This window comes from Lottia gigantea (assembly GCF_000327385.1).
Source record: "Lottia gigantea unplaced genomic scaffold LOTGIsca_56, whole genome shotgun sequence".
Classification (NCBI taxonomy): Eukaryota; Metazoa; Mollusca; class Gastropoda; family Lottiidae; genus Lottia; species Lottia gigantea.
In genome coordinates, this window is record NW_008709919.1 from 1491613 (window position 1) to 1513340 (window position 21728).

General features: G+C 34.4%; 4 protein-coding genes across 4 annotated transcripts in view; 3 read left to right on the forward strand and 1 right to left on the reverse strand.

The window, feature by feature from the left end:
- The window catches only part of LOTGIDRAFT_234877 (hypothetical protein), a gene marked incomplete at its 5' end in the record, with an annotated part of 13242 nt that extends 10496 nt beyond the window's left edge, over window positions 1-2746 (forward strand). Inside the window, 2 exons of the mRNA XM_009063243.1 lie at window positions 692-763; window positions 1061-2746. Of these exons, the coding sequence (XP_009061491.1) occupies window positions 692-763; window positions 1061-1174 (186 nt within the window). The 3' untranslated portion in view covers window positions 1175-2746. The remainder of the gene's footprint in view (window positions 1-691; window positions 764-1060) is intronic.
- Window positions 2747-4957: 2211 nt separating this feature from the next.
- Window positions 4958-8060, forward strand: LOTGIDRAFT_234878 (hypothetical protein). Its single transcript, XM_009063244.1, has 6 exons — window positions 4958-5274; window positions 5786-5911; window positions 6417-6511; window positions 6747-6819; window positions 7221-7291; window positions 7751-8060. The coding sequence occupies exons 1-6, from the start codon at window positions 4965-4967 to the stop codon at window positions 7979-7981; spliced, it is 906 nt and encodes a 301-aa protein (XP_009061492.1). The 5' UTR covers window positions 4958-4964; the 3' UTR covers window positions 7982-8060.
- An 872-nt stretch (window positions 8061-8932) lies between these two features.
- LOTGIDRAFT_127203 (hypothetical protein) lies at window positions 8933-13391 on the forward strand (the record flags this gene model as incomplete). The annotated part of the gene is made up of 8 exons (XM_009063245.1): window positions 8933-9043; window positions 9627-9736; window positions 10108-10269; window positions 10807-10915; window positions 11385-11582; window positions 11869-11998; window positions 12055-12287; window positions 13257-13391. 8 exons carry the CDS (start codon window positions 8933-8935, stop codon window positions 13389-13391), a joined length of 1188 nt encoding a protein of 395 aa, XP_009061493.1.
- Window positions 13392-13589: 198 nt separating this feature from the next.
- On the reverse strand, window positions 13590-18961 carry LOTGIDRAFT_166196 (hypothetical protein; the record flags this gene model as incomplete). Its single annotated transcript, XM_009063246.1, has 5 exons — window positions 13590-13645; window positions 15676-15741; window positions 16269-17959; window positions 18264-18376; window positions 18587-18961. The coding sequence occupies 5 exons, from the start codon at window positions 18959-18961 to the stop codon at window positions 13590-13592; spliced, it is 2301 nt and encodes a 766-aa protein (XP_009061494.1).
- Window positions 18962-21728: the final 2767 nt, after the last annotated feature.

Consider the following 21728-nt stretch of genomic DNA (forward strand, 5'->3'; position numbering starts at 1 on the left):
CTTATAAAGTAAGAAAAATCAGCTGTCTAGGAAGTAAACACAATTCAGTTGTCTGATTATGATATAATTAGTAAAGTCTTATTAGTAAAAAAAATTCACTTGTCTGATTGTATAAAAATATTTCTGCTGTCTGATTATGTAATATTTTTTTACAGATGTCTGATTATGTAATATTTTTTTTACGGGTGTATTATTATGTAATACTGTTTACAGCGGTCTGATTATATAATATTTTTTACAGGTGTATGATTATGTAATATTTTTACAGATGTCTGATTATGTAATATTTTTGACAGATGTCTGATTATGTAATATTTTTTACAGATGTCTGATTATGTAATATTTTTTTTTACAGCTGTCTGATTATGTAATATTTTTTACAGATGTCTGATTATGTAATATTTTTTACAGCTGTCTGATTATGTAATATTTTTACAGATGTCTGATTATGTAATATTTTTTACAGATGTCTGATTATGTAATATTTTTTACAGATGTCTGATTATGTAATATTTTTTACAGATGTCTGATTATGTAATATTTTTTACGGGTGTATTATAATGTAATATTGTTTACAGCGGTCTGATTATGTAATATTTTTTACAGCTGTCTGATTATGTAATATTTTTTACAGCTGTCTGATTATGTAATATTTTTACAGATGTCTGATTATGTAATATTTTTTTTACAGGTGTATGATTATGAGAGATTAAAAGTGACAAATTTTGATTTACCAAAAGATGTGGATAGAGATATGTTAGAGGTAAATATAACTGAAGATATTTTAAATATACCTTTGGGCTACTCAATTCGAGAGTTGTGCACTTTCAAAATATTGGAATTAACTGAACATTCAATAAAACAAGTTAGAACAAGTTAGAGTTCAGAACATGTCCAACTTGTGCTGAAAAAATAGTAGTTGTAGAACGGACAGAACAATCCACTCAATCCAGGTAGAAATGATGAGCTTTCTGCCTTCTGGACTATTCCTCTTAGCAAAATTAATCGATATTATTATAGAAAAAGATTTAATTTTATGACTTATATATAATTATTTCAGATACATTTAAGTGATGAAGATTTTGACAATTTAATTAAAATGCCAAGAGATAAGTTCTTCAAGCTAGCTGAATGGAAACGAAATGATATAAAGAAAAAATTAGATCTCTACTGAAGCTTTGAGATCATGAAATACACATTGGTGATATTCTTAATTCAACCATTTCAGATCTGCTTTAATACATTTGATACAAGTATATAGCCGAACAAAAATATTTGGGTACATTTAGGGACTTTTTAAACACGCACAAGGCCAGTCTATTTTTATTTAGGGTAGAATATATTGTTATTGAAAGATCACAATCAACTTCTTTAGTGTCGTTTACTACTTAGACTACCCTAAAATAAAAATGGACTGTTCGTCCAAACATACTGGAGCAGTCTATTTTATTTTAAGGTAAAATATATAGTAATTAAAACTGTACAAGTCATTTTCTATTGTGCTATAACTATCTTCACTACCTAAAGTGAAAGTGAACTGGCTGTACTAATGGTTTGAATTGTCAAAAGAGGTGTGCAAATATTTTTGCTGGACTAAACTTGTATGTGCATTTTGAATATCTTTGCACGATTTTCCACAAACAAACTTGGTGAATCTAGCTTAACTCTGTGGTATTTTAGTGGCTTACCAGCTTTTTATGTTTTAAAGCAATTTGTGATGATCTTGTACAAATATTTTTTTTAAAGCAATCAGGGACCTTTTTCTCGAAAACTTAAATAAGTTAAAATCCAGATTTTTAGAAATATAGTCATCTGATTGGATAATAAAACTAAATTTAAAATCAATTCTCGTGATTGACCAATCAAATGATTGTAACACTAAAGTTAAGTTTTCCAGAATAAGGCCCCAGGGCATTGCTTTTTATGTAAAAAAATAATGCATTTTAATCATCCATGCATAAATCTTTAAATATCTGACTCTCATCATTGCTTCCCTATGCAAATTTTATTTTTTCAAACGACATGTATTTTAAGGTAATTCTGATTTTGACAGAAGTATCCTATCAAGTTATGTATCCCTAAGATTACATGAATCAGATAAGAAATTGTATGAATGTAGCCAATTTAAAATGGTGGATGGCCTTTTTTTGACTTTCCAAGAACAACTGGAGAGCGACAAAATAACCTAGTTACAATTCCTTCTGTCTTGCTTTTGTTTGTGAAGCTAATTTTATGTAAATAGTCAACAACGTCAATCTAAGACTATCATTAGTATTTTACATTTTTGTTTATTGAAAAACATCAGAAAATAATACGAAGGTGTAACAAATGTTAATTTGTATGGAAAAAGAAATTTTCATATCAACTCATTTAGTGCATAGTGTTTCGGTTGGGAGGAATTAAGACAGAAACAGACAACAGACTTTTATAGGGACAAAAACCTTTCAAGTCCTTTTTGCACCATGCAAGACTTGTGGTTTAACTAAATGGAATTCTTATGACAATGCTGCAAATGAAAACATGAACACTGAAAGAAATTGTAAAGAGTTTTTATATATTTTTATGTGTATCTGGGACAGTTTGCACCAATCCAATTTTCAGTCCAATGTTTGTGGTTCCTGTAATTATGACTTATTAATTCTTAGCAGCTTCTGCAATAGTGACTTCATAAGAGGCTTAGTTGTAGTGGAATCGCAAAGCCCACAGACATCTGTGCTATCATTGTCCCTAATACACATAAAAAGTTAAAATAATTTTTGTTTTCAATGGACAGTCTGTCGTCTGCAACTAACTTTATATAGTCTGCTACTGCAACTCATGTTATTTACTGTTATTTGTTATACTTAGATTTCAAGTACCCAGTGCAATCATTTTGTATATAAATTACATGTTATTTCACTCTCATTAAGCTAATTAGGCTATGTTCACACTGGTTGTGAAAATGTATATTGCTTTTGTTGTGTTTTAGTTGTTTTGTTTTGTTTATTTTTCGAATTTTTTTAATTATTTGGAATTGGGGGATTTTCTTGTTCCGTTTTGACAGTTTTATACCAATGGTAAATCTAGAAATTTTCAGTGAGCAATTTTGATGCCAAGTTATTGGGATATATATATATATCTAGAGTCTTGATTCTCCAGCAATTCAACAACAGCTGCAATGAAATTTTATGTTATGTGTATTTAAAACCGCCTTTATATCATATCTATTTGCAATATTATGTTATTATACTTAAAGTCATTTGATGATTTAGTCTTAATACTGCCCTGTATATTTTTTATGCACGCTTATTGAAAATGAAATCGACCTGTCTCTTTTGCTACAAGGTAACAATAGAGGTTTTTAAGTTTTGTATATGTATTGGTGAATACATAGTCCTGGTGATAGTGACGTCATATTCTGGAATTTCAGGAATCTCTGATGGAACATTCAGAATGGTGCATTAAAGACATCAAGTACAAAGGCTTAAAAACCTACACTGTTAAGTAACTTGAGAACGAAGGGATGTTATTTTTTCACTAAATTTTGGCCTTATTGTAGTAGGTAAGCGATCAGAGGAACGCTTGAAATTGGCTGCTTAGTCACGGTGATTGATTAAGGAATAAAATTATAAATAATGCACCCAAATAATGTATAACTATAAAAAATACCATTGTGTAACTATAGGAAGTACCATAAGTTATTTTGTCAAGATAGTAGTTGGGAGAAACATCCCTTTATAGTCAATCAAAGATTTTTTTTGCAGATGGAGTGGTCCACTTTATTTTTAGGTAGTTTATATAACACAATGTGTCTGATATTGCCTAATAAGAGAGTCAATTACTCCCTATTCCATCTCAAAGTAAAGTGGACTGCTCGTTCAGATGTTAAGATAAACATCCCTTTACAATTAAACTAAGATAGTTGGGCACATGGAGCAGTCTACTTTATTTTAAGGTAGCTACTTATGAACACAATATGTCCAGCTAGGTCAAATACAGTGTCAATAACTCTCTAAACCACCTCAATATAAAGTGGACTACTCCTGTTTGATACCCTGCATGTGCACTTTTATCTTTGCTTGACTTGAACATTTACATGTACCATATTTATGTTGTGAAATTGATGCCTTCCATTTTATATCATTTGCTGTATTTACAAATATTTATTGCTTGTATACGATGTCTTACTGCTCCCAACTCTAGTCTTAGCTTGTAAATCCATTTAATTTTTTTTCTAATATAAAATGCAAATAAATTCATGTATACATCTATATTTTACTTATTGAACTCAAATTCTGTTGAGCTTAAATGTGATCAGAAAGCGGTTGATCCCCATGCTGAAAATATTTGGCCGTTAGAGCTCAATCTCTATCCGTGTAACTTTTCATTTGGATAATTGTCGTCGTTTGTACCTGTAGGCCTATGCTATGTTTATCTTATCCAGACTTCGTAATTTCATTCTGAAAAGTCATAAGCTATAAGTGGTGAAATTGAGCACTATCAGCATAGCATTCCAGGATATTGAGAGGTAGCAAAAATAGTCATCGCCACAATAAAAAGTTTGACCTGTACCGTTATAAACACCATATTCAATGCTGAAATTAAGTGTGATTATTAGACCGGACGTGCACAAAAATTATCTTTGCTCGACTATACTGCGCCATGGTCTCTTAAAGAACTAAAAACAGAAACTGCCAAAGTGATCATCGCAGGCTGTTGCTTAATTTCATTATAAGCTTACTTGAAGTGCAGGAGAAACGTGGCGCATAAAAATCTTACTTATCTCACAAATGGTATTAAATTAACATTTGTTGATGCCGCGGTAATTTTCTAAAATTATACAACCAAATTAGAAGAGACATACATCCAACGCCTTCCCAAAAATCCAAATCCTTGGAAATTATCCTAATAACTAATCCATCGTCGACGATGACGTGATAGTGATAATAAGCCTACGTCATAACATTGAAAGATAGAAATTTAACATGAACGTGGCTGGTGAGAAGGCTCAAGTTGGAGCTCAAATAAACGTCGTTAATCCGAATGTATATAACACTTGTATTAAAAACTACGTCACCGTGTTGCAAGGCACTCAAGAAAATTTTAACGAACAAATTAACTGTATAAGAGCAAAATGGAAGGATATAGAAGCAACTGAAGACGCAACCGATGAAACAACAGTTTTGGTAGAAAAAGTTACCGATAATGCCGAAGAAATCGCGAAGAAATTGAAATCTATGCGCGAAGCCTTGAAACAGAAGGTTGTATACATGAATGAATTGCTGAACGAAGTGGGTAAGTGGGATACAATATGCATTCGAGTTTCCGAATAACTCTGTATTTACATTTAATGCATGTTATGCTTTAGCTGGAACTGGCTACTATGTCATGACCTGAACAGATATGTCTTGAAAGTGACTCATATCAACCATGCTAGTAGCAGAATCTGAATGAAACGCTGTTATGACCAATTGCCATCAGTCCCTCATGTTATTCCTACTTATAGCAAAAGCTTGATCTTGTCCTCGTCTGCGTGCTCTTGGTTTGCGGTCATTTAGATGATTGCAGTAGTAATCTTTTTTTTCCGGTCCGACCTAAGGCCACCTTGAAAACTATGCGTGAAAAAAATAATCCAAATGCAATTTTATTTACAAACATGTCGTCAAAATCATAACCAGTAACCGATCTTTAATTGGTGGAATGTCAGTGATAATGCCGGCTAATGCGCTGTCTTTAATTAGATCAAGTTATGATGTTTCTGAGAACAAGGTACATATTGGTTTCCGTTCTTATTCAAAACTTTCAGTTGCGTTACGGGCAGACTGTAGTGATGTATTGACAGTTAGTAAATGGGCGGATTGTGAAGAAGAATATATGCAAGCTGAGGAACGTATTGAAGAAAGGAGAATTGAAAAGTTACAACAGGAAAGAAGTAAATATATATATTTTAAGACGAAAACTGACATCAGCTTGTTGGACAATTGGATCATTTCGGTTGTGAAATAAAGTCCGCATTGTGATTAGAAAATCTATCCTATGTCAAGCAAGAGATTTTGCTGACGTATCTTCTGGGTATTGACAATTTTCTATCCGAAAGTTGTTGTATGGGTTCACTGTCCGCAATTGCAAAGGTTAGATATCTGTCATACGATTCTTTCGATTCCGTGTCATGTCCGTTTTCGTCCCTCAATTTATTTCATGCCCTCTCAGATGTGGTACGCCATATCGGACATATTACTCCATCTGTTGGAGCCAAAATGTTATTCACATAGACATAAAGACTTCAGATTTACATTCCTCGTCGTTCTCAGCGCCGTCCCATGATGGTTCCATCCCATCTTTTCAAACCTTAAAAAAAATACGAAAGTAGGTTTGTTTAGATATTTATGGTACAAAATGTTTCAAATTTGATGCATTTCCTGTATTTAATTTTGCAGAAGAGTTGGAAATGGGATTGTCAATTGTTAGAGCTCAATATAAAACAGCTTTGAGCGACTTGTGTGAGGCGGATGAAAAACTTCAACGCTTGAAAGTAAGAATGTCATATATTTTTGGAATGTGCAATATATCATCCAGACCCTATTCTGATTTGAAAATATTCGTGATAGTATACTTTTCGTCACGAGTCGTGGGACCATCTTCTGTGCTTGATCATCCTCTACGGATTAGGGCCATGAATAACTTCCTGCTACCATTAGGACTACAGATGTCATTACGAGAGTGTTTTTGGTGCATCTGTATCAGATCAGTAGGGTCTTATATTACAGATGGTAGTAGAAGAACTGGAGGATACTAAATCAAGTGAAATATCTGCCTGGCAAGAAACTGTGCGGATAAAAGGTATATCACAATCTTCTTTTAGAATTGAGATTGGACTTGCAGAATCTGAATCTGATAGTATCTGGATTTTCAACGAGTAACAGCAACAAGTGGCAACTTCGGGGGTCTGATAATCATTGGATTTGGACCTGAGCGCACCAGCGACTTAAAAATAGCACATGTCGTTAGCTGCTCATGTTTTATTTTTCAGCACAAATTGAATTTGTTGTCGACCCGAGCGATCGGTATATGCGACCATCCAAGATCCCAGTCTGCAGTTTGTCAATTTTCTCAAATTATCGTTCTTATAAGGATGAATAAGGTGTACATAAAAAAATTTGTACATTGCAAATTTTGAAAACTGAAACGGTGATGACACGCTAATGTGGATTCAATGCAATTTTTGTTATCCATATGTTTAGATTCGACCAAGAAAAGGAGCCCAGAAGATATCAAGATTCTAAAGAAGAATATTCAAGAACTAAGGAAAAAGGTCAGTAGATGGTCGACATTGCATCACTATGAATGTTCGTGATCAAATTAGTCGAAACTCAGATTGCAAAAATGAAAATAGTATGAGAAATATTAAATTAAGTCCACAGTCCAGTAGGAGTGTAGAGATAGCCTAGGGGTAGGGAGTTATCGGGAGATAGTCCCTGCAACTAAAAAATAATGGACTTCCCACGTTTACAGCAGTGGTAGGTAGTTCATTTCCTTTTGTCGGTAAAGTTGGTTGAGTCCCTCTATTATACTGGGAAAACGTATTTCTTTTTTTTTTGTTTTTGGTATGTTATTATGGCACCATTTCAATTACTTCGGAAATTTTACATGAATATTGCCATAATATTTTGGCTCGACGCTATAATAGTTACCAGACTTCATCTTTTTTTCATTGGCTGCCCAAAAAAATATTTTCTCTGGTCCATGATGAACGATTGTTTTGTATATTTAGATCGAAAGAATGGAGAAACGTAGACGCAGCGAGAAAGAGGAATATAGAACACTGCAACAACAATGTCTTGATGCCGTCGATAGAATGAAAGAATTGAATAGCGCGATCATCAATAGAGACGTAGTGGCTCTTGGAATACAGTGTAACTTAGATCAAGAGACCACTACTGAATCTGAAAATAGTCAACCACTCAGTATTGAAGATATTTCAACCTCTGTTATTACTTGTTAATGTTTGTTAATTGACCTGTGATTATATGATCGCTGTTAACATTTGTTTTTAGATAATTAATTATATCATTAATGAGCTTAATTAGATTTGTTATTTCGAAACACCACGAAGACCTCCGAAACTAGAGATCAAAATGGTCGGGCAAATCTGACTATCGCGTAAAGGCATTTACCTGATACATATCCATTCTGTACCATTCAAGATTGACTCGAGTCGTCTTGCAAGATAAGCCAATCGTCCATATGTAAAAATTGACCTTCTACTTGCAAAATTTGTTATCAAATGGATAGTCGGAGATTCCGACAGCCCAGGTCGATACAAGATCCATTAACTTACGGCAATTACCTGTTACCCAATCTACTAACTGATCGGATTCTCTCACTTGCTGGCAGTTTGTCCTCTGATTCTGTCAGCTCCATCAGAACCTCTCGTCATGTTTAGCTTTGAACGGGAGCTTGGGAGGATTTGACTATTATGTCTGATGAAAGTAATTTCAGAAAAAATACAATGGAAAAATACAAGCATTACCCAGTTTCCTCCATGAAAAAACACTGAGCCTACTTTTCTAAGAGCAGATATGGGAAAAGCGTCTATTCGTTCGGTGTGTAGGCTACTTTTACCCCTTGCAATCGGAAACCTAAAAATTAGTAGCCTTAGTCTCATGCATGACTTTGCCCGTCTTTATTAGGCAAATAATACTAGACTTTCATTTCATATTCTATCTATGCATAGATAATAGATATACACGGTGGCTTCAAATTTCAAAAATTTTCAGTAAATGAAAGTGATGAACTTTATGTTTATAGATACCGGTACTTTATGAATGTTTAACGTAGAATAAAAAAAAGACTTGGCCTATGTGAGCCACCATAATTATTCGCTACTGTGTCAGCACCGAGTTTCCATACCATGACACGCCTTCCCACAATACACTTCATTGTTTGAATCAAAATGGCTGATCAAATCACGCCAAGTCGACATGAAAAGAGTTTGGGGTTGTTGACAACTAAATTTGTTAGCTTGTTACAAGAAGCTAAAGATGGAGTTCTTGATTTGAAAGTGGTGAGAATTTTCCACTTTTTGCAGAACCATAACAACTTCATTTTAGCTTTTATTGAACGCTGAAAACACTTGACCTGGCTCCTTACACACTCTTCTGCTCAACTAGTCACTCACTGACAGTCACACTGTCTCTCATGGAATGCATGAGTTTTGCTGACATCATAATAAAAAGGCCTAGAATTATCTGGAAAACGTTTTACAACCCTATTTATATTCACTGACCAACAGTAAAGGCCTTTATATACACCAGATATAAAATGACCTGTACGAATGACAAAAAAAATGAAACACTATATGACTATAAACTGCATGTCATAAGTGGCATAAGACTATATTCTGTGTAGGCTATGGTACGACACAACAAGGCACGAAGTTCTCTGACAAATCATTAAAGAAAAATTCCATGTCTTCGTTGTCCATTTACCTAACAAATGACGAAGCTGTACAATTTAAACACAAGCAGTCGACACACTCTTCGGACAAATATAGACCAAAATGGACCTGAGCACCATATTTGACCTCATATATTTAAAACACTGTCGAAGGCAAAATTAGGCACACAAGTGTTTTTATTTAATGATAGGCTGCTGATCAGCTGGCTGTGAGACAGAAAAGAAGAATATATGATATAACTAATGTTCTAGAAGGAATTGGTCTGATTGAGAAGAAATCAAAGAACAGTATACAATGGAAGTAAGAACAAATCATACCTAATTTTTTCAAATTATCTTATGGGGGTGACGTTCCCTTACTCTTGACTCTGGTACTGGAGTATTTTTGTAAGTTTCTTAAGTGTCAAAGATGCGATATTAATCCATTTTAATATCTAAAACTGCCCTAATCTGAGCCCTAAAAAGACCTTAAATTTCCTAATTTTAGCCCTAATTACCCCTGATTTTTCGTTAATGAGTGCTGGACAGCCTGAAAGTTATCTCTTCATTCTGAAAACAAATGTCAGTCTATTTTTTTTTATTTCTGAAGAAGATACCGATGCCAATTCAATTCATCTTTTTTAGTTACTTTAAACTGACATTCAATTCAATAATATTTTTGTGAATTTGAAGGGGAGCTGGACCAGGTTGCAATACAAGAGAAATATCAGATAAATTGATGACATTGAAGACAGACCTAGCAGAATTAACAAAAAGAGAAGAGGAGATAGATCAACATAAGATGTGGGTTCAGCAGAGTATCAAAAATGTCACAGATGAAGTAACCAATACTCGGTATCCTTTGACAAACAATTTTTAAAATCTTTGTTGAGTGTTGTAAGAACTGGGACTGTAATCAGGGCTGGGTAACATGATCGAAATAAGCGATCATCGTCGCTACGATTGTATAATTTCAATTATTGATTATCAAATTTCATAATCCATTATTTGTACCTGTTAACAAGTAGTAATTTCTTCCATATTGGTTCCCTTCAGCACATAATTTACCCACTGATGAAAGCAAGAATATACGTCTGACGCAAAATTACCCATGAAATTAATTATTTTGGCATTTTTTCAATTTATTATTTACAGGGTTTCTCAATTAAATTATTTTGGTTATTTATTGATTATTGATCAGTAGTCTGTCATCCATAATCGATCCGAACTTCACAAACCGATGTAGCCCTAGCAACTAATCTATTTTGTGGTTTCCGGTAAATTTCTCAAAATCACAGACAGTACATCATGATTTTCTTACCTTGAAGGTGATTCAAACTTAAGGCACCTGATCACCAATGGTGAAGATTGCTTTTCTTAACAATAATTAAGATTAGCTTATGTGACACATGAGGATACATGTAAATGTTTTAGTGGTGATACATTAATTGCTGTACAGGCTCCTTCGGGTACACAACTAGAAGTACCTATACCAGAAATAGTGAGTATAACCTTATAATAATTGATTACCAAAACTGATCAAATTTTCTCAAAATTATGATAAAATTTGGTAAAGTTATGGATTATATCTTGTATTTATGTACAATTGTGTCAGTAGCCCTAAAAGCATAATATTCATGGAATTAGTTTAATTAATCCTATTGATAATTTATTCGTGGTATAAGGTAAATGCTCTTGTGTATGTTTTGAATTCTTTTGACATTAACCCTTTGATCACAGAGTTTGAATAGATTAAAAAAGTCATAAACCCCAAAACTTCAAGACTTCATGACGTATTATTGTATGACATGACTTATAATATCCACTTCACTGGCTGTCAGGTATATATCACGTGTAGCCGGAAGAGCAGATGCTAGTGTTGGAAAGGTTAAAAGAAAAAAAAAAACCACCAATTGTTGAACACTGGGAGAAAATTTGTAATCACAGTTTCTCCATTTAAACTATTTCAGGGTGCTGATTTTAAAAAGAATTATCAGATACATTTAAAGTCTCATTCTGGTGCCATCAATGTATTATTAGTTAATAAAGATACAGAAGCGTCATCACCAGTAGTTGTTCAGGTTCCACCTCCAGTTGATGATCTGATCAACAAGTCTGAAAATGAAAATCCTAATCCTACTTCAAAATCTACCCGTGGTGCTGCTAAGGTACTTAAACTTATATCTTTTGGTGATATTTTCTACTGTGGATGTGGATGCAATGGAAAGATAACATAATGCGCAAAAATAGTTATTGTTGTGTTGGGGAGCATAGCTTTCAATACTTTTGCACCAAACTTATTTATTTTGGAAGGATGATTTAGGATGTAAATACTGTTTTAGTTTTTAGTTTAGTTTCTGGATTTTCTAAAATTCATTTCTTATTTGTTTATTTATATTGTTCAGTTCATAGTCAATCCAGAATTGTGATGAATGTTTTGTGTTCTTTTTGCAGAAAACTGGTCCAAAATCGCCTTTGAAAACAACTCAACAACCCGCCTCACTTGATATTTTTCCTGTTACCAGAATGGCTACAAGATCTTCACCTCGTAAAAATAATGACAGTTTTCAAGGTAAAAATAGTAGTTATCAAGTAATGCCACATAAGAGAAAACATATATCTGTATATCTGCTTTTTCAGAGCTTAATTTCAGTCCAGTGTTCTACATTGAGGATATCAAAAATTGTCCTCTTTGCACAATGCATGGCGTTATCATGTCATCATTGTATTTTTCAGCCACAAGTTCACTATCATCCAGACATTCACCATCACTGCCTGGTTTAGATCCATTTTCTTCTGATTTACCGTTATTAGATCCAACACGTGCAGATATGTTAGGTAAGTATCTTATTGGTTTCTTCACTGAATGCTCGGTTTAGGGCTGGCTGATATACTGGTATCATGATAAATACCAGTATAGGAATTTATATCGTTAGTCATATCGTCTAATTAAAAAGTACCGAAATATCTCCATATCGTAATATATGTTAGTTATCGTGATTTATCAAATTTTTGTCCAGATAAGATGTTTTTTTCATGACATTCGAGACTGGAGTGTTTTTAAGAGAAATTTTTTTTTTTCTTACATTTAAAATTTCTAGACAGAAAAACAACATTTTGTATCAAAAACCAGTAAAAATTGGTATTGCGGGATATACCCATATGATATATTACTGCTTAATATTGTGATATCAACTTACACCAATATCGCCCAGCCAAAGCTCAGGTGTATATTGTAATAATTTGTCCAGCTGGTTGGTGCTAGTGTTGAGAAGCTCCATTTCAGTAGTCCCTCTTGGAGCTAAAATAAGGCAATATTAGCTTGTAAAACATTTCGATCTTCATTTTTAACGTCCAAATAAAAATTAATATATGTTTGAAATATTAATAAATTGTTTTTAAGATGTGGATGGAGAATTTATCGAAGAGTTAATATCATCAGATGGTAAGTCAATTTTTAAAGCAGAATTAACTGCAATCATTTGGCAAATTTTGGATTTTCCACCAGGTTCCTCTCTGTCAGTGATGCAAGGGCGGACATGCAAAAATCGTCTTGTCATAAGGAGCTGCAGATCGAAAAGAAGTAGGTTAATGCCATTTCCTAAACTTGCCTTGTTGCACACTGCATGGCATTATCTTAATAAGAATTAAGCCCAAACAAAACCTTCAGTCCAGCAGAGATTCATTCATTGACAGTGTCGAAAAGATGGCACCTCAAAAATGTCAGAAATGTGTTCTCTGGGTCTGTAATTCTTCAAATTAGTATAAAATCTGAGCCCCAGCACTAATTCATTCCTGGTGACGGTGCTGTGTAAAAATTCATCCATTTGTGATGACATTAGAATTCTTCTTTTTTTTCAGCTTTTGCACCTTTATTACGATTAAGTCCAGTACCAAATGATCGTGACTACTATTTTAATTTAGATGATAGTGAAGGTGTATGTGATCTATTTGATGTACCATTGATTAGTATGTAAACAACTTAAGTCATGTTTGATTGCTAAAAATCATTCTTCTTGGGACTGGTTAACTTAATCTAAAAACACCAGAAAATAATCAAGGTGCCATTTTATGTCCATAATTGAAATAGAGATATAGTTATTTATTGATGAAATTACATTTAAAGACTATTTGAGTGATCTTGTTGTTAGAATGTCCTGGAGTCTTAACTAACTTCAAACACTGTTTCTGGGATATCCTAGTGCTAAGATAGTTTCGAGTATAATGTGGCCTGAAAAATTAAAGTTATCTTAATTGGAGTTGGGGTAGATCCTGTGAATGGTCGAATCTGAGATAATCTGGATTTTTAAAGACTTCTGGCAACTGCCTGCATTCTTTAAATCTGATTAATCGCAGTGATCTTTAAAAACAAAAAAACTGTTGCAGTCAGTTTTTCATGTTTCATGAAAAAATATTGGCATGAACCCTAGGGGGTCAAGGGATTCGATTCATTGATCACAGTTGATCAATTTCTTTGTAATAAGATGCTTTAGATTGCGGTTTATGAGGAGTTAAAGAAATACAGTACTATTTGGTAGACAATAGAAACTGAAGTTAATCTATTGGTAAGAGACCTCAAGACTTCCAATTCATCCAATTTGTAAAAGGGTTTTAAATGTCGAAATAAAAAAGGTGAAAATATTTAACTAATTAAATTTGTATCATGTCATGTGTAATAAAAATCCCTTTTTCGTTAACCAAAAATCTTGTCCAAAGCAAAACAAAATCGGAAGTAATCGCTTCCTAAAATGAGCAGTATTTATGTCTGAATAAAGTTTGTCCATAGCTGTACATGGGGAGGTCTAGTCATGACTTGTGCCTTAAATTTGGATCCCAAGTTTAAATGAGACCTTTACGTGTGTTAATAAAAAAAATATTAAATAGGCCACAATACAACATTGCAAACCGATCATATTAGAGTGGTTACCCCTTAGACAATAACCCTATTGACGAATTGGTAGAGTTCCTCTACCTTTCAGGGTGTTGTAGGATATTTGACCAAGATAAAAGATTTGAAGCAATCGAACATGAGCTATATTTGTTATAGAAGTTTGTTAAAGAAAGCCTATGGTGCCTGTTGTTTATTTGTAGAATTAAATGTTACATGTTAAATTTTCATTATCATATAGAATTATGACTGTAATCGGTTGAATCTCATATTCTTAATAACTTAATAATCATTCGTTTCAAAATATAAATAAATCTTTCAAAATCAGCTTTGACTATTTATTTTGCCTACATCCACTTGGTCGACAAAATTTTGGACCGCTATAGCCCTCCATAAAACATCAAGAAAACGCCTATTTTGTAACATGATGAAAATTTCTGTGCTTTGTTTTTTGACAACTTCATGTATATCAAACACATTTATTGCCTTACAACGTGTGTGACCAAGGTTTCCGTCGGACCAATATTGTTTATGCCCGCCCGTTCTGCAGTTGCTTATGTTTAAAAGTCTGTATTCGTTATTTCGGCCCTGCGCAAGGTTCTCTTTGAATAAAACCTTCGATTAGTTTGCTTTGAGAGCTTGCGATTAAGTTGAAGTTCGCCAACTGACGACCGAAAACTCGCAGTTGCCATACAGTTGCTGGTAGTCGTTCAACTCTCCCTCAAAACAAAACCTGTTACACAAAACCAAATTTAATGTCTTTGAAGTGAAAAAGATACGCGTGAAAAAGCTTTCATTAAATTGTGATAGTAAGTTTTTTGTGAAACATTAAAATCATCTTTGCCAATGAATGGTTTACCGAATCCGAATGGGTAACAAAAGTAAAGGATTTTAGAGAAGCACCTTGCAGAAGGAACAACGATAGACACAAGGAATGTTTATGGGCGGTAATGAAACATAATCAGTTATATTCAAAACCCCAACTACTTTATTGACAGATCACGTAACTTTTCTTTATTGCACAACTAAAATGGATTTCAACATAAAACGTTTATACTTCAATTGCTGTATACAATTGCTCTCTTAATAATAAGAACAATAATAGTACTAATAATGATGATGGTAATAATATTAAACATAATAATAATAATATAATATTAATAATTTTGATTAGATTCTCAATTGAGTTTCATTTTTTTTCAATGCTATAACTTAGAAATAAAACGAAGAGGCAGTCCTTTGAGTTGAGCAAGTTCCGGGCACACATGTGCGTCCGTTGAATTTAAGACCTGGTATACAAGACCTTCCATATAATCTACCATAAACACAAATTGCATATCGACGGCAGTCTTCCATGCACTCGTATCTCCTACCATAGGTTGAACATTTTCTGCTTTCACAAGCCACCTCGACTGTACACTTGGTGTTGACTTTACATACTGGAATAAATATGAACACTTATAAATATGGGTTATTTTGTAAAGGATTAACTCTCATGTGACAAATAACCACTGCCCGTAATATGGTCGCTAAAAGCCAATTAAAATCATCATAACTGCACAGTACTAAGATCACTGATTGGTTAATGACTTCGCATTGATAATTTAATCTATAAGTGTCCAGATACTATAGGTCAGATACGATACATGGGTCATGGCTCATAGCTCGTGCTTTCAAGACCGTAGCGCAATGGAGGCAAATGCTTTACTTTTGACCAACCTTTAGAAGTTTTTTTTTAAATCCGCCCAGACCCCCTTTGTCTCATTTTAACTTGGATTGCTCCCCGGTCTTGGCTTCCAATTTGCATGGTTTCGCCGGAAAGGTGGCAATAACGTAAAAGTCGGTAGGCATGCCAATGTCAAGGACTTTCTGGATTACTACTCAAAACTAATGGATGGTTTCGTGACAAAAAATAAATAATTTTGCACATACAGTACTGATACAAGATAGTTAAGAAGAGGCATACCTGCTTTCGGTTTAGGTGGTACGACTGGTTTAGGTTGAAATATAGGCATAATTAGTGGACTTGGCTGTGTTTGACCATACACTGGTCCAGACTCGACCCATGGTAGTCGATCTTTATAATCACAATAAAATGACATGAAGAAATCTTCGCCCTCGAATATTGGACACTCTCTATCTTGCTTGTAGCCCCAGACTTGTAGTAATGATTCGCCATAAGAACTACTGTATTGTTTGGGGAAATCCGGAGTGATGTCAACCACACCGGAGCATGGGCGATATTTAGCTGGATTAGATCCTGGTACTCTACAGGCCGTGTGACAAATTCTTCCACACTGATCAAACGCACGGAGTAAAGCAGTTGACTTTCCAGAGATTCCAATATCTTTGACGGCTAAGTAGGCTATACTGATAGAGGTAGCTAGACGCTGATCAATAATGGAAGATTCTGAATAATATCCTTCGTAATTGATACCTTGTGAAGAGATGAATATTTGTCCAATACCATGAGTGTCTTGACAATTGCCATAACCTTTAGGCTCAACAGCCCTGGGTCTCACATATTGGTTTACAGCTGTGTAAGCTTTCGGTTCATAAATGTCGTTCTTCGTCATTACTTTACCATTTCGTACTGGATATGATCCGCTTCCACTGAACTCGGGAGCTCTGTTGGAGATGACTTTAACAGGGAAATAAGACCATTTGTTTGTGTCACAAACACCATCAATACAGAATGTATTTTGACATGTTCTTGGAGCTTTAATATATCTATTACTATCGATGCAGTTAGAAGGCCTAGGATTAACTGGTGGAATAGGATTTATTGGAGGTCCTGGATTAACGGGTGGCCTTGGATCAACAGGTGTCCACGGATCAGTTGGGGGATCAACAGGTGGTCCTGGATTAACAGGTGGTCCTGGATTAACAGGTGGTCCTGGATTGACTGGTGGTCCTGGATTGACTGGAGGTCCTGGATTAATTGGTGGTCCTGGATTCACGGGTGGCTGCAAACTTGGATTGACAGGGTAACATCTGTAACTTGTTCTGTTACATGCCAAATATATCGAACCACAGTCGGGGTTTGTGCGGCTACATTCTGGGGATGGTTGGTATTCATAATCCGTTAATGTCGCGTACATGTCTCTTTGGGTGACAGTAACATTACCAGTTGGTAATTGAATGACGTTTATAACTGTATCTCCAGTATGAAGAGGTAGATCATTTGATTCGGGATATCGAGTAGGGTCACCTCCTGCAGCCAAAGTCTTCTGTCTGAATTGTTCCCAAACATAATCAATATAAGCATGATGCATGAAGAAAACTGGATCAAAGGATGCTGTATCAATACTTTCCATTAAACCACCTACATGGATGTGGTAAGAACCATGGTGATATTCTATGTCATGTTCTAATTCAGCAGTTGGTGAAACGATGTCTTCAATTCTTCCCCTTGACATAATGTCATTTAAAATATCTTTATCCATGGGGAAGGCCTGATTTCCCACATTTCGTGTCAACTCTCCGATAGGGGTATTCCAGTTAGCGAATGGACCTGATGTAACCACACCATTAGGGGTCCCCAAAAATTCATCTGACCAAAGATAAGAACCATCATCGCCCAATTCTGCTTCAATGGTATTATCGATGTAGGGAATACAAACTCCAGGCACTTTGCTTTGTAAGGCTCTTTCATACCTAAATTTGTATAAATTCGAATCATTAATTTTTCATGCTGCATTCAATTACTCAATTTCGATAAAGTTACAAAAGTGTCTCGTATACATTGCTTTTTATTTTTCTCCCAAAAGACTACTACGTATTATAGAGGAGTTTTACTTGTCCTCGTAACCTTGTAACTTATATATATATTTTATCTTGTCACTCGAAAATTCAACTTCAAATTGTTACGTAAATCATATTTAATAGCTGTTTCGTTGTGGGTTATCAAATGTGTGTCAAGAGTGTATTCTGAATCAGATTTTATGAAATAAGAACTTACATAACAAGATACATTCGATGCCAGCCCAAAAATCCGGGACCACCATGAGCTCGAACAGAAGCATCGCCAACATGGAACATAGCCACAGCGTCGTACATATTTGGTGTCATCGTCTACAAAAATATATAGCAATTGAAAATCACCAATATAGATACCTGTACCATCTATAATAATAATAAAAAATTGTCCTTCCTTTCGAATGGAAAGCCTGCGATCTTTCGTGCGTTTGCCTTTTGTATGATGCCACACGTCGGGTCAGGAATGGACAAATAAATTTCATTTTTACATGGGCAGCTATATAATATATATATGATAACACTTACTGTATCCTGTTTTAAGGCGTTGATTGCATTATGATAGTTGTCTCGTTCTGCGCTTGTTAACATTCGGTATTCCTTTCTAATACATGTGCTTCCCCCTGCTTGACGTTTCACCCTACGGTTAATGAGAGGTTCCGCTAGACGTCTATAATCTCTTCTGTTTGGGAGTACCATTGGTTCGGCGGGTGGATTCATGCGACCTCTCAGCGATGTTTCGCAGTACCAACATAATGATTTACCAACAACGGAGGCCAGTGACTTTCTGGAATATTTCTGGTAGCATTCTTTCAACTGTTTAGGCAAAGGGGCCTCTCTGATTAAAGGTTCTACATCTGTTACGATTGATAATAATAGCAGCAAGGACAGTGCTATCCTCATTTGAATTCTGAAACGGTAAGATACTAAGGGGTTATAAGTAATTGGTTTGAGGAAGTTTCAGTAAAGCCAAGACGAAATTTAATTACAAATAAGTTAAGGATGCTTGGCGTATATAAAAAAGTTTCCCTGTTCAAAACCTATATGCTGTCCTGGAAGAAAAGAGGCTCTCTTGCCTTTTCAATGTGTGTATTAAGAAAATCCTACCACTACGATATGAACCATTCAAATGAAATATAATTTGCGATAGTAACATGAATATCTGGTTATTTTTTCGGGGTGTATTTTCATGAACCAAAGAAGCTGGACCGGTAATCATGATGGCGCAATTGTCCCCAACTTGCTCGCAAGGGAAGAACATCTCTTTACATTCCAGTGCCATATTTGTCCGGTCTTGGTGCTAATGATTATTAAGTATTATTTATTTTGCGCTGGTTTCTACATTTAATGACTCAAGCGAAGGTTTAAACTGGACTCCTGTTGTGTTTCCTTATCGCTATACTTCGGGGCGAAGCTTTAGATGGAATGGTGGACCAGTTTAGCGAAAGTTGCAAGACATCTTGTTGGATGGAGTGAATTAAACCATTTTGCCAATAAAAAGTCAAACCAGAGTACGTATATTCTGAAATATGTATATCATAGTTGCAAGGAACAGTTATAAACAAAGTTTAAAAATATTTTGACTGTTTTTGAAAAATTTATAACCAAATTAAGTTCATAAAACAATGTTACTCCTTCCAGTGACATTCATGGACAAACAAAATTTGACATCGCAATATTAACAGAAACCCATACATTGTTATGAGAAAAGTAATAATTTCTGTTTTTATGATCATTACACACTACCCGTTTAACATAGTTTATAAAGCTAACACACTACCCGTTTAACATAGTTTATAATGCTAACACACTACCCGTTAAGTTTATGATGCTAACACACTACCCGTTTAACATAGTTTATAATGCTAACACACTACCCGTTTAACATAGTTTATAATGCTAACACACTACCCGATTAACATAGTTTATAATGCTAACACTACCCGTTTAACATAGAAAAACGCTTACCTTGGAGAATAGATAAATAGATGTATAAATGTTGAAAGAATTGAATAATTATGCTGAAGTTTGCGACGAGGAGAGATATAAATGAAAAATGATTAACTTTTAAGGCTTCACAATATTTCACCTGGCTTGAAATAGGTAAGTATATTTCGTCACACGCACGTAAAACCTGTCAAATTTGATGAGGGTTAAGACAAAGTTGTATTATAATTGATTGCTTTGACTATATATTTGACAAGGAACTTCACTAATTTTTGACAGTTACTATAACGTTCAAATGATTTATTTAATGACGTATTGTAATGTATGTATATTTTTTTTATGTTTCCTCATACAAATGCAGCTATGTTTGAAAAAGTTTCATATTAGCTCTTATAGATTTTATAGTTTCAAAAAAAGAAAGGTGAGCTGTAAATTTCCAGACGATTAGACAGCCTAATAAATCACTCATAATCATTCAGAATCTTACTTAGGTAACATTTTTTAATTCAAGTTAAAAAAAAGTTATATCGCCTACTTTAAAGAGAATTAAGAGGATGTCTAGTCTTCTGATGCCTTCTGTAGTTCCAGACATCTTTACCAGACCACAACGACACTATCCGAAATACGGTTTGCTAATGTTACTTTCAATAGTAACTTTTCTAGTTTTGGATCTTAGACGACGGGATGTTAAAACAATCAAAACTGTCCATGATTTGGCTACTACGAATAAATGGTAGTCGTGGGTCCTAATCTCGGTCTGTATATGAGAGTATTGTGACCTTGAATGAGTCATCTATCCTTGTTATTCCAGACCTACCCGCTGTAAATGGTTACAGATAATCTGAGGAAGATCAATGCCCAGCTGGTAGAAAAGATCTTAGTGAACCTCGGTTGTTATTCTTTTAAAATTGGTTGTTTCTTTCATATTTCCTTCTTCCTGGATGTACAGGATTTGTGCATATAAACGCTATACATGTCCCGGATACGGACAAAAAAAAAATCACTATTGAATCGCTTTAAACTTGCTCCCTCCAGCGATAGAAACTTACAGGATAGCCCTTAAAAAACTAAAAAATTCTTTGATAGTTATTTAAATACAGCTGCAGGTATTTTGGTTTATTTTCCATGGGTTACTTGGTTTGTCAACTTCATATCCATTTTGGAGAGTGCACTTGCTTAACATTGTTTACTTGGTATATTTATTACTCCATTCATATTTAAGGATGTGGAGACATTAACGAGGAAGTCAGGTCAACCAATCAAGTTTTCTTTTAAACTAGAGTTTGTCGACTATATTCGGGTTTTGGGGATATTCCTCTCTGTAAACATTAAGAATCTTAATGATATTTTAGTCCATGATAGACTTAAACCCATAGCTCAATAGAACTTTAATATCAATATATCTAATTATATGTATATATATTTTTATTTCCTCTCCATTTTAATTTGATACTCTCTCTTTAGTTAATAGGATGTTGGTTACAGAAACAGAAAACGACGAACTACATTCACATTAATATATATACTCTATTATTTTAGAATTTGTCAATTTGTTATTAGTATTTCTTTATAATTTAATTTCATTACTTTATTAATATCAAGCTGAATTTTCACCTCCGCCTGTGCTATCGTGACTTCACTTATATGTTGTTGTTACAACCACTCTTACCCACTTTTAAGTTTGACAATATATTTGATAGGTATATATCAATCATTGCGTCAG